Source organism: Oncorhynchus kisutch, unplaced genomic scaffold (assembly GCF_002021735.2).
Source record: "Oncorhynchus kisutch isolate 150728-3 unplaced genomic scaffold, Okis_V2 scaffold1808, whole genome shotgun sequence".
Taxonomy (NCBI): Eukaryota; Metazoa; Chordata; class Actinopteri; order Salmoniformes; family Salmonidae; genus Oncorhynchus; species Oncorhynchus kisutch.
The window spans coordinates 72-12692 of record NW_022263753.1 but is presented as its reverse complement, the minus strand read 5'-3'; the positions used below and the strand labels follow the sequence as shown (position 1 = coordinate 12692).

The following is a 12621-nucleotide window of genomic DNA, read 5'->3' as shown; positions in this document are numbered from 1 at the left end:
TTTGAATAATCAGTTTCAATTATTTGCAGATGTATTCCCTATCATTTACAAATCGAAAGATGTAACATTTGAAGTGAATGTGGCAGAACTCTTAGCATAGAGTTCTTGTGGGAGTCTTCTCCTTCAGTCTTTTTGCCTCCTAGGCCTCGTTTCTCATTACATGGGATTTCCCCAGTGCCAACTTCACATGAGATGGCCGCTGTCTACTGTCATGTGGTGCTGAATGACAGATGTCGCTATGCCGATATTGCTGCTGTCCATGGACCTGAAATGTACAATCTTGCCTATTTGCATATGTACGACCGTCCAAACTTGACCCACACACATACACACACATTAATGCTAATCTCTCACACACTTTCGAACATTGCACAACCTGCAACAAGACACTGAAAGATCATTTTATTCCACGTGTGTTTGTGTTTGAATAAAGACTCGAAGAATGAAATCAATGTGTGGATGTTGATTGGACAATGTATATGTGCTTTGCAGAAGCCTTTTTTTTTATTCCCTGTAGCGTGTATTTTACTGGAGCATGATCAGATTGCTTTGTTTAAACCAGAATGAAGATTTGGTCTGAGAAACTATGCCGATTATAGCACGATAGCTTTATTTTTATTTTTAATAAGGCAATGTATATATGACCCCCTTTCAAAGAGTCACTCATTTATCACTTTCTTGCAGATATAAAGTGCCTTCAGAAAGTGTTCATACCCCTTAACTTATTCCTCATTTTGTTTTCTTACAGCCTGAATTCCAAATGGATTAAATTATAGTTTTTTATCATCTCACCCAGGTACAGACAACACCCCATAATGACAAAGTGAAAACATGTTTTAATGGTTTTTTTCAAATGTATTGAAAATGAAATACAGAAATATCTAATTTACATAAGTATTCACAATACATGTTAGAATCACCTTTGGCAGCGGTTAAAGCTGTGAGTCTTTCTGGGTATGTCTCCAAAAGCTTTGCACCCTTGGATTGTACCATATTTGCATTACCACAATATATACAGTACCAGTGAAAAGTCTGGACACACCTACTCATTTAAGGGTTTTTCTTTAATTTTACAATTTTTTACATTTTAGAATAATAGTGAAGACATCAAAACTATGAAATAGCACAATTGGAATCATGCAGTAAGCAAAAAGTGTTAAACAAATCAAAATATATTTTATATTTGAGAATCTTCGAAGTAGCCATCCTTTTCCTTGACCACTTTGCACACTCTTGGCATTCTCTCCAACCTTTTCATGAGGTAGTCACCTGGAATGTTTTTCAATTAACAGGTGTTACCTTCTTAAAAGTTAATTTGTGGAATTTCTTTCCTTCTTAAAGCGTTTGAGCCAACAGGTTGTGTTGTGACAAGGTAAGGATGGTTTACAGAAGATATCCCTATTTGGTAAAAGACCTAAGTCCATATTATGTCAAGAGCAGCTCAAATAAGCAAAGAGAAACAACATCCCATCATTACTAAAGACATGAAGGTCAGTCAATACGGAAAATGTTAAGAACTTTGAAAGTTTCTTCTAGTGCAGTCGCAAAAACCATGAAGCGCAATGATGAAACTGGCTCTCATGAGGAAGACCCAGAGTTACCTTTGCTGCAGAGGATAAATTCAGTAGAGTGAACTGCACCTCAGATTGGAGCCCAAATAAATTCTTCACAGAGTTCAAGAAACACACACATCTCAACATGCACTGTTCAGAGGAGACTGCGTGAATCAGACTTTCATGGTCAAATTGCTCCATTGAAACCACTACTAAAGGACGGACACCAAAAATAAGAAGAGACTTGCTTGGACCAAGAAACATGAGCAATGGACCTTAGACTGGTGGAAATCTGTCCTTTGGTCTGATGAGTCCAAATTCGACATTTTTGACTTTCAATGTCTGTGTAAAGAATCCAGGGTGTTTACTTGGGTCTACTCTTCATTATAAAACTATTTGTTGAATGGTTTAAAATCCATCAGAAGCTGAATAAGTCTTGACGGTGACAGAGCTTGTTTTGACAAGGAAAGTGAAAAGGACTGAGGGAAAGTAAAATGGAAAATACATGGAAAGGAACATGGAAGAACCTCAAAGAACATTGCATTTTCAAGATCATGTAACATCAAAATGCATCTTATATTCCTGCCCTTACAGAAAAACCACATGATTTCAACTTACATTTTATGTGAGCACAAATTACATTTTGGAACACAACGTGATCACATTTTCACATGTGTAGTTTAATGTAATCACATGTTGCTTTACATGTTATCACATTATCTTCACATAAGATTACATTAAAACATGTTTTTGGTACACTTCCCGTGTTCATGTGAAATTCATGTGTTTTTTGCGTAAACGCCCTGCAGTTCCACACTCAAGGATCTTAATAATGCTTTAAATGCACATGTATGATTGTGCATGTGTAATGGGTTGAAAACAAAGTCACTAAAAACAGACACCCATTTATTATTTATCCCCCCTAATTGTTTCTGTATTTGTCTTAATGAATCTTAATGGGATTTTCTACATACTTTAGCGTCAGCAGTCCATCAGGCCAATAGATGGCGCTGTTGCACTGTTGTAGCAGGAGAAACATTAAGTTCTGGTCAAGAGCTCACCATCTGCAGAATAAGGACCAGAACTTTACAGAGGTAAACTGTGTCAGTTCTTTTACTATTACAGGTATGTAACAGCACTTCAAACGTTCAAATATATACACAATATGTAATAACATGCTATTTAACAACTTTGTCAAGATATTATCACGTTAGGAAAGGTTTTGTTTTGGCTTTGTGTCGAACTGAGTGAGAGAAGAAGGTGATTTACATTGAGTGAGAGTGTATGTTAGCTTGATGCTAGCTGAGGTAAAAAAAACATTTACGAGTCACAAAGACTATGTTTACTGAGTAGCTGACTTGTACTGGATTTTGTCTAGGAGATTTTTTATCAAGAATCCATTTGTTAGGGATTTCTGAGTTGGTTTTACATGTTATTGGTTGTTTTGTGTAAAATTGTGCTCACTAGCTGGTAAACTGGCCGAGCACGCTCAGTCTGGTGGACTTTTAGTGCATACAGTGAGAGAGAGACGTTTTTCTGGAGGTGCAACTATCTTAAAGCTGAATGTATTGTTGTCACTTTTCTATAGAGGTAGAGGTATATAGAGAAACATTCAGTTATTTATGGTTTCATATATAGGTGTTTCTATTGTATGAATGTGAAATACATTGTGGTTTTCATGTGAAACCGTACACTAAGACAGGGTTATTTGTGGAACATTTTTTATTTCTGCTTTAGGTAAAGTGCATTTATGTTGTTTAATTTAAGTGTGCACTTGTTTGATGTGAATATTTTCAAAGTACTAACAAGAAAATAGACAATTGAACAAGAGAAAAAAAATATTCTTCAAAATAAAGAAAGCGGCAGAACTTTGCAGACGTAAACTTGTGTCCGTTCTTTTTACTATTGCAGGCCACCTCAGCTACACATGTACTCTGTCTGCACACGCATCCACGCATGCACATACACACGGACAAACACACACTAATGTTCTCTCTCTTGTGTTTGTCAGCAGTTCATCGTGGCCCTGTAGTTCGCCTCCTTCACCAAAGCTCTGTCAGGGACCTACATGAAGAGTGCCATCACTCAGAGAGACACTTTGACCTGTCCTGCTCTCTCATCGGACTCATAGACAGCAGCTTTGAGATGGGTTTCAACAATAACATTGAGTTGCTTGAGAATTAATGTAGTAAAAACCAGATACAGACTACAGTATGATCAATTTTTTTTGTGGTTCAATCAGAGTCTGCTCTCAATACTGTCCAGTTTTATAGTTGTTCCTATTAATTGATTGACTGGCGTTTGTCCATGACTCTACTGTCAAACCCCTAACATTGTTGTATTTGATGCTATGTTGTTGCAGCCTAGTATCCAAACTGATATGTCATTTTTAGTTTAAAAAATAACCGTGTTTATAATTTGCTATTCCTGACTACTGTAGTGTTGTGGTTTCTTGCAGGTAACCTGCTGTTCCTGGCTGTGGTCAGCCATTTTGGGGCGAAGCTGCACCGGCCCAGGTTCATTGCTAAGGGCTGTTTCCTCATGGCTGTAGGATCCTCCCTCACAGGCCTGCCACACTTCTTCATGGGACGGTAAAAACAACTGAAATACTGGTTAAACTTGTACTTGTAGAGATACTCCAATGCGGAGGATAGTTTCACTTTAGAAATAAAGAAATGTATCCAGTTGTTGATTAATCTCAGTTAACTTCGAACTAAAGTCTTGCGTAATTGGTCAGCTGCTTGATTATGTTTTGGTGCCATACATGTTAAGAGAAGGGATTAACTTGTTATGGCTGCAATCCCGTTAACGGGATAAGTGTCATCAACAACCGCTGTATAGCATAGCGCTACATTCAATAAATATTATAAAAAATATTTATATTCATGAAATCACAAGTGCAATATAGGAAAACACAGTTTAGCCTTTTGTTAATCCACCTGTCATGTCAGATTTTGAAATGATGCTTTGCAGCGAAAGCAATCCAAGTGTTTGTGTAAGTTTATCGATCGCTCGACAAAACATTAAGTACACTTAGCATCAAGTAGCTCGGTCACGAAAAACAGAAAAGCAATTAAATGAATCGTTTACCTTTGATCTTCGGATGTTTTCACTCACCAGACTCCCAGTTACACAACAAATGTTCCTTTTGTTCCATAACATTATTTTTATATCCAAAATACCTCCGTTTGTTTGGCGCATTATGTTCAGAAATCCACAGGAAAGAGCGGTCACCACAACGCAGACAAATTCCAAATAGTTTCCATAATGTCCACAGAAACATGTCAAACGTTTTTTATAACCAATCCCCAGGTTGTTTTAAAAATATATAATCGATAATATATCAACCGCAAATGTATTTCACAGTAGGAGAGGGAAAAGCAATAGCTGTCCAAACTCTGTTGCGCAAGCAAAACTCATGTGACCACTTGACGCGATGTTATCTGTCTGGCTCATTTTTCAAAATAAAAGCCTGAAACTATGTCTGAAGACTGTTGACACCTTGAGGAAGCGATAGGAAAGGGAATCTGGTTGATATCCCTTTAAATGGAGCAAGGGGAGCCTATGGAACATGGAGTTTTCAAAATAGAAGCCACTTCCTGTTTTGATTTTCCTCAGGGTTTCGCCTGCAATATCAGTTCTGTTATACTCACAGACAATATTTGGACAGTTTTGGAAACTTTAGAGTGTTTTCTATCCAATACTAATAATAATATGCATATATTAGGAACTGAGACTGAGGAGCTGGCCGTTTACAATGGGCACCTTTTAATCCAAGCTACTCAATACGGCCCCTGCGGCCATAAAAAGTTTGGACAACAAAGGCAAGGTATTGGAGTGGCCATCACAAAGCCCTGACCTCAATCCTATAGAAAATGTGTGGGCAGAACTGAAAAGGCGTGTGCGAGCAAGAAGGCCTACAGACCTGTCTCAGTTACACCAGCTCTGTCAGGAGGAATGGGCCAAAATTCACACAACTTATTGTGGGAAGCTTTTGGAAGGCTACCCATAACGTTTGACCCAAGTTAAACAATTTAAAGGCAATGCTACCAAATACTAATTGAGTGTATGTAAACTTCTGACCCACTGGGAATGTGATGAAAGAAATACAAGCTGAAATAAATCAATCTCTCTACTATTATTCTGACATTTCACATTCTTAAAATAAAGTGGTGATCCTAACTAACCTAAAACAGGGGATTTTTACCAGGATTAAATTTCAGGAATTGTTTAAAACTGAGTTTAAATGTATTTGGCTAAGGTGTATGTAAACTTCCGACTTCAACTGTATACAGTGTATATATATATATAAACTCAGCAAAAAAAGAAATATCCTCTCACTGTCAATTGCTTTTATTTTCAGCAAACTTAACATGTGTAAATATTTGTATGAACATAACAAGATTCAACAACTGAGACATAAACTGAACCAGTTCCACAGAAATTTGACTAACAGAAATGGAATAATCAAAATCAATGGTCAAAATCAAAAGTAACAGTATCTGGTGTGGCCATCAACTGCATTAAGTACTGCAGTGCGTCTCCTCCTCATGGACTGCACCAGATTTGCCAGTTCTTGCTGTACCATGTTACCCCACTCTTCCACCTAGGTACCTGCAAGTTCCCAGACATTTCTGGGGGGAATGGCCCTAGCTCTCACCCTCCGATCCAACAGGTCTCAGATGTGCTCAATGGGATTGAGATCCGGGCTCTTCGCTGACCATGGCAGAACACTGATATTCCTGTCTTGCAGGAAATCATGCACAGAACGAGCAGTATGGCTGGTGGCATTGTCATGCTGGAGGGTCATGTCAGGATGAGCCTGCAGGAAGTGTACCACACGAGGGAGGAGGATGTCTTCCCTGTAATACACAGCGTTGAGACTGCCTGCAATGACAACAAGCTTAGTCCGATGATGCTGTGACACACTGCATCCAAATCGATATCGCTCCAGAGTACAGGCATCGGTGTAACGCTCATTCCTTCAACGATAAACGTAAATCTGACCATCACCCCATGTGAGACGAAACCGCGACTCGTCAGTGAAGAGCACTTTTTGGCAGTCCTTTCTGGTCCAGCGACGGTGGGTTTGTTCCCATAGGCGACGCTGTTGCCGGTGATGTCTAATGAGGACCTGCCTTACAACAGGCCTACAAGCCCTCAGTTCAGCCTCCAGCTTATTGCGGGTAGTCTGAGCACTGATGTAGGGATTGTGCGTGGGAAACATGGGAAACAGTGTTTAAACCCTTTACAATGAAGATCTGTGAAGTGGCTTGGATTTTTACAAATTATCTTTGAAAGACAGGGTCCTAAAAAAGTTTTTTTTGCTGAGTTTATATATATATATATTTACAAATTCACCACATTCATGATTTAAATGGGAATCAAAAAGCTTTCATGAATGTTCCCCATGTGCTGATGTGCTCAGCACTGTCAACAGACCCCATTATGACATCACAATGTAACGGAAGCCTTGCCATGATATCATTGCTGGTTCCATCTGACAAGCAAAATTTCATTTCATGATAGATCTCTCACAGAGATAGGTTAAGTTCTTATTTTGAGAGTGTTAATATTTATCATCAATGGCTTATCGAGGGAGAAAATCAAGTGAGTTTGACAAACTCCAGAAGGAGAACTCACAGATGAAGAGCGTCATCGAAAACCTGAGGAAGCAAAACATGGCTTTAAACCAACAGGATGACCAGGACAAGTTTTCAAGTTTTGTAAGGCTCATCAGTTTTTTCAAAAGTTTTTCCAAAAATATCACTGTTTATTTTGTGGTTTCATAGACATACAGTAGGCCTACATCCATAAAATCTTTAGCTTAAAAGTTTTTCATGACACACTGTAGAAACTATTTTGCCTTCTTCACTTCTGTTATACATTTCATACTGTACCATTGTGATCCAGGGCTATCAGGAGAGCTACCCAATCGCAGAGGGCCATCGTGGCTTCATCAGTGATGCCAGACTTCTGCAGATGCAGAGAGCTGAAAGAGAGGCCATGGAAGCAAAGCAAAGAAAGATAAGTGCTATCCATGAGAATTATGTCCGGACTGCTCTCATCGGGGTTGGCAGCACCTTCGCGCACCACTTCGTTCCCTCTATTCAGTGCATTCCGCGGCCGAAAGCTCCACCGAGGCCTTTGCCACGAAGGCTTGAGCACATAGCTCTGGCCCCACTGAAGAACGTGGTGGGGGTGGACGGAGCCCAAGTTCGACCCGGATCTCACTCTCTGGAGTCCATCCAGGTAAATAAGTCATTCAGCAGCAGTAGCGTGTGGCCTGTTCCCGTCCCTCCCACTGCAGCTCCCTCCAAGAGGGGAAAGAAGAAGAAGGGCAGGCGGGGAGTCAAAGCCCTGAAAGTCCAGTCGGACCAGGGCTGTGCTGACAACAACGGACCCATTGACCTGATGGAGGAGGTGAGGGACATCGAGGCTCACCTGAAGGAGGAGGACTGGAAGGTAGGATGGACTTCAAATTTATTGTAAATGTGAAAATTTGCTGTTCAGAATTATACTTGGACTGATAAATTGCCAAAACAGATAGTGGTTCCATGTCTTAAAATCAAATCAATCACATGTGCCGAACACAACAAGTGTAGACCTTACCGTGAAACCAACAGTGCAGTTCAAGAAGAGTTAAGAAAATATTTCCCAAATAAACTAAAGTAAAAAGTAATAATAATTAAAGTAACACAATAACGAGGCTAAATACAGGGGGTATCGGTTTAAACAGCATGATAGAATAGATCCTAGAATACAGGATCTCTCTGTATTAGTTTATGTATATACTAGTTCTATATGTATTTCTATGATGGGAGCATTGTTTTCTGGTCTACACCAAAGGTGGTACATGAGGTGAAGGCCATGGGCAGGAGAAGTTTGGGCTCGGCCATGTCCACGGGGGAAATAGCAACCAGCTCTCTGGGAAGCCTGAGCTCAGTGGATATGAACACCCCTGCGGAGCTCCGTGACTACTTGGATGTCGGGACCCCGGTCAAGTCGCTTGACAGCCCACCCAGGCCTGCTCCCGCCCCTACCAAGCCCAGGAGCAAACAGCCTCGGCCTATAAGGTTCCTTAGCCTGCCAAAGGCTGCCACCGGCTCAGGTCAGTCCCTCTCATGTATTCACACAAATGTAAATAAGACAGGGAGATGAAGCTAGGTAGAGTGATAGAAAGACAGTAGGAAGGGAAGGGACACAAATGGCTTTAGCCCAGGGATAAGACATTTTTCCACACTTGATTTGCCTGTTTCACAGTGAGATAACTTTTACTCAAGGTTAATTGGACCCTGTTTCTGAGCAGGGAGAGCACCAAAAATATATGTGCTAAATTTAAAATGATATCATAATGAACTAGTGTTAAAAGCTACAAACAGATATGGAAATGAGTAAATACATAAATAAATACATACAGTTCATAGAGAGATAGATGTCTGCTGTCAACCCATAGACAAGATGGCAGCCAGTGAGCCAAAGGGTCAAATTAAGAACCAGGCCAGATTGCAGCCCCTGTCCAACCCAGAGCAGGCCCTGACTAAGACCTTCAAGCTGCTCCACTCTGCCTCTGATGACTGGTGAGCATTCACTGTAGACGAGACCAATGGAGCTAGGCTAAAGGAAGCACAGTGTAGTGTCCTTGGAAAAGTAGATTTGAGCTACAGAGCATAGAAACTTCTGAAATTAAATGACCAGAGTCCTAATTGATGAACATCATTTTAATGTTTTTGGAAAATGTTGTGTAAAATGCTTACGTTTCTTTCACTGAATTGCAGGGAGAAGAAGATCGAGGGCTTGACCTTTCTCCGTGTGATGTCTCAGAACCACATGGACATACTGATGCCTAAACTCCATGATATCTGTCTTGCCATTATAAATGAGGTAGCTGTATTCATTCACTGCCCTATTCATTCATCTGCACAAATGTGCTACATTTGGAGAACAAGTCAAATTATTGTTTCATGTTTCTGATGTTCGTGGGTTGTTCTGCTCAACATTAATAGCTGGTCCTGTGTGTGTTATTATGATTCAGGTGAAGAACCTGCGCTCTGCAGTGTCCTGTGCTGCCATGGCCACACTGGGTGACATGTACGTCCACCTCCAGAGGGCCATGGACAGTGAGGTGGAGGGGACGGCACGCGTGCTGCTGCACAAAGCCAGCGAGGCCAACGCCTTCATCCGGCAGGGCGCCAACTCTGCCCTGGGTCACATGGTGCAGAGCTGCACCCCTACACGTGTCATGAATGCCCTGCTGGTCGGTGGGCTGAGGTAAAGAGGGAGAGGGGTCAATTAACACTCACTAAGGGGTAGATCCGGACTTCCACAAATTATCCCATTATCCAAGCCTCAAAATTGAAAAGATTGAAATACTGCTAGTTTTTAATTAACTGCCTTTTTCATCAGCATGCTAGGTTATTCCACAACACTTCCGGCAGCAACTCACCCCAACGCTAGACGTCACATTTCAATGGAATCACATTTTTTTGTTATGTCTTATACTTCCTTGTGTTGTGTACTTCTTATTTTACCATTGCGTTACTTAGATTATTTTTAGCCATTGGTGGAGAGGTACTGTCTACTGATGTGTGCTAGCGTTTGGGGAGTAACAAGTCATTTATAAACATTTATAAAGTATATATAGTGAACACTTTAGATTAGGGGCTATTAGTGAGGCACTGAGGTATTCGTAAGTACATGTACTCACATTCATAAATGCACTCATTAATAAATACACCATTTGTGACATTTATAAATACATTAATAAATATGTATATAAATGGTGAGTCAAACCATTAATCAACCATTAACAAATGCCTTGACAGTAACTCCTTTATAACTGGTTTATAGTACATTAGTAGTACATTATTAATCATTTACAAATTGTGAACATACTATGATCAAACACCTCATGAACAAATCATTTAAAATAGCGTTTTTAAATGTGTAAATAACTATTTATAGATTTCTTATTGACATTTACAAAGGTAGGAATAATGATTCATAAATGGTAAGTAACTCTTTACAAACAGTTTATAAATGGTATATTAAGGGACCTTAATATAAAGTCTTACCGAACATTTTGATCCATCGATGAGACGTCATCAATACAATCCATTATCATTCATCTCCTAACTCATGTATCTCTATGATATGTAACTGATGTGCTCTGTTTTTCCTTCCTCAGCCACCGTAACGCTGCGGTGAGGAGCTGCACTGCTCAGCACCTGGAGAGACTGGCTGAGGTCATGGGGACGGCTCGTCTCCTGTCGGGGAAGAAAGACCTCACTGACCGTTTCTTGATTGCCGTCAGTAAACTGGCTGTGGACCCTTCACAGGAAGTCAGGTGGGAAGTTCCTCCTGTAAAGTAGCTTGCTTCAACATAACAGTTAAGGCCGGGATTCAACCATGGCTCGCTATAGCACTAGATCGCCGACAATGCAGCTTTTAAAGGTAATTTAGTCTTGAGTCAACATCTGCAGCGTTTACCACGAATACAAATTGAAATTGACTTTAAAAGCCACATTGTCGTCTGTCTACAGCATCTATGCTAAAGGGTGTAATGGATTGAATTGCGGATTTTAGGTATTCCAAAACAACCACAGGTTCTCTTGGAGGGGAATAGTAATTGAAAACAAAAAGGAAAAATTATAAACACAAATAAGTGCTACGTGGCATAGGACAATCCAAGTCCAGGCACCCATGTGGGTTTGAAAGTTAAAAAGCCAAAAGCTTAGCCGGGATGTTTGGCCGGGAGGGATGTTCTTCTCCCATCGCCAACTAGCGACCTCCTGTGGTGGGCGGGGTGCAATGCACGGACACGGTCGGCAGGTGTATGGTGTTTCCTCCGACACATTGGTGCTTCCAGGTTAAGCGGGCATTGTGTCAAGAAGCAGTGCGGCTTGGCTGGGTTGTGTTTCGGAGGACGCACGGCTCTCGACCTTCGCATCTCCAGAGTCTTTACGGGAGTTGCAGCGATGGGCAAAGACTGTAACTACCTATTGGATACCACGAAATTGGGGTAAAAATTACAAATGTAAATGAGTCCAAATAGTCAGTACCTGATTCAGTTTCCTTCCATCTGTTTGGTGCCTAATGAAGACAACCCTACTTGATCACAATGGTCGGTCTGAGCCAAGTGCTGTGCAGATTCGCTTAGATTTTCATAATAACGAACGGTTAAAACCCAGTTGTTATATTGTTGAGATGATTTGTAGATCAGGTTGCTCAAACTGACCCTCTTGCAAATTCTACCTAATGTATGTCTTATTTTTCTCAGGTTGCCATCAATTGAGTACTGTTTTTAATCACAGACAGCAGAAATGATTTGATATGTTGCACGTTTAAGATGATATTCATATCTTTTGTCCACAGGCATCATGGTCGCAATATCTTGAGCAACATGGCCACCAATGGCGACTTTCCTAAAATGTGGGACAAATTCGCTCCGAGGAAAGAGAGAGAATCCTTGAGGGAGGTCATCTCAAAGGTTAACCTCAAAGAAAGGTACATTCTCTCTGGATGATTAGAAGAAGTGTAACAAATGAGCTGATATGATTACAGAAATCCAATCCCACTGGGCACAGAAATCAGATCCATGTCTAGTTTGATTTAAATTTGGGAACTCAACCAAAATGTGAAATCAACCAAAAATGCTGGTTAAAAGTTGGGTGAAAAAATCCAATTGAGTTTTCAGCGTTGATTCACCGTCATCACATAGATTTTCTTGTTGTTGAAATGAGGTGGAAAAGTTTATTCAACCAGTTTTGGCCCAAAGGGATGAATTTAATATACTTGTCACAACTCTTACCGAAGGTGGCTCCCCTTCCGTTCGGGTGGCGCTCGGCGGTCGTCATCACCGGCCTACTAGCTGCCACTGATTCTTTCCCTCCCCCTCCTTGTCTGTTTATTGGTTACACCTGTTGTGTATTGCTGATTAGTTGGCTTTTTAGCCAGCCGGCCCGCCTGCTCTTTGTGCGGGATTGTTTTGTGTAACTTTGTGTGCACGTCTGTGGGTTACATGTTTCCCATTTTCGTGGGTTTTGCTGGACAGTTTTAAGTCCCCGTG

The 12621-nt window shown here is 40.7% G+C and overlaps 1 protein-coding gene across 6 annotated transcripts; it reads left to right on the top strand.

Moving 5' to 3' along the window:
• Nucleotides 1-2597: 2597 nt before the first annotated feature.
• LOC116367979 (TOG array regulator of axonemal microtubules protein 2-like) lies at nucleotides 2598-12391 on the top strand. 6 transcript variants are annotated; one of them, XM_031819053.1, is made up of 11 exons: nucleotides 2598-2678; nucleotides 3565-3764; nucleotides 4012-4144; nucleotides 7152-7279; nucleotides 7467-8018; nucleotides 8403-8664; nucleotides 9010-9133; nucleotides 9332-9437; nucleotides 9589-9824; nucleotides 10741-10899; nucleotides 11928-12391. In XM_031819053.1, exons 4-11 carry the CDS (start codon nucleotides 7199-7201, stop codon nucleotides 12076-12078), a joined length of 1671 nt encoding a protein of 556 aa, XP_031674913.1. In that variant the 5' UTR covers nucleotides 2598-2678; nucleotides 3565-3764; nucleotides 4012-4144; nucleotides 7152-7198; the 3' UTR covers nucleotides 12079-12391. The 6 variants fall into 6 exon arrangements, with proteins under 6 accessions (XP_031674913.1, XP_031674918.1, XP_031674915.1 ...); XM_031819055.1 differs by having other exon boundaries at nucleotides 2608-2678; nucleotides 3568-3764; XM_031819056.1 differs by having other exon boundaries at nucleotides 2626-2647.
• Nucleotides 12392-12621: the final 230 nt, after the last annotated feature.

Excerpts from the sequence above, each read along its gene's own strand:
- LOC116367979 (XM_031819053.1), top strand. The coding sequence starts at position 7,199 with ATGAAGAGCGTCATCGAAAACCTGAGGAAGCAAAACATGGCTTTAAAC. Across the intron at positions 7,280-7,466 it reads AGGACAAGTTTTCAAGTTTT|GGCTATCAGGAGAGCTACCC; the intron begins GTAAGGCTCATC and ends ATTGTGATCCAG. Across the intron at positions 8,019-8,402 it reads TGAAGGAGGAGGACTGGAAG|GTGGTACATGAGGTGAAGGC; the intron begins GTAGGATGGACT and ends TCTACACCAAAG.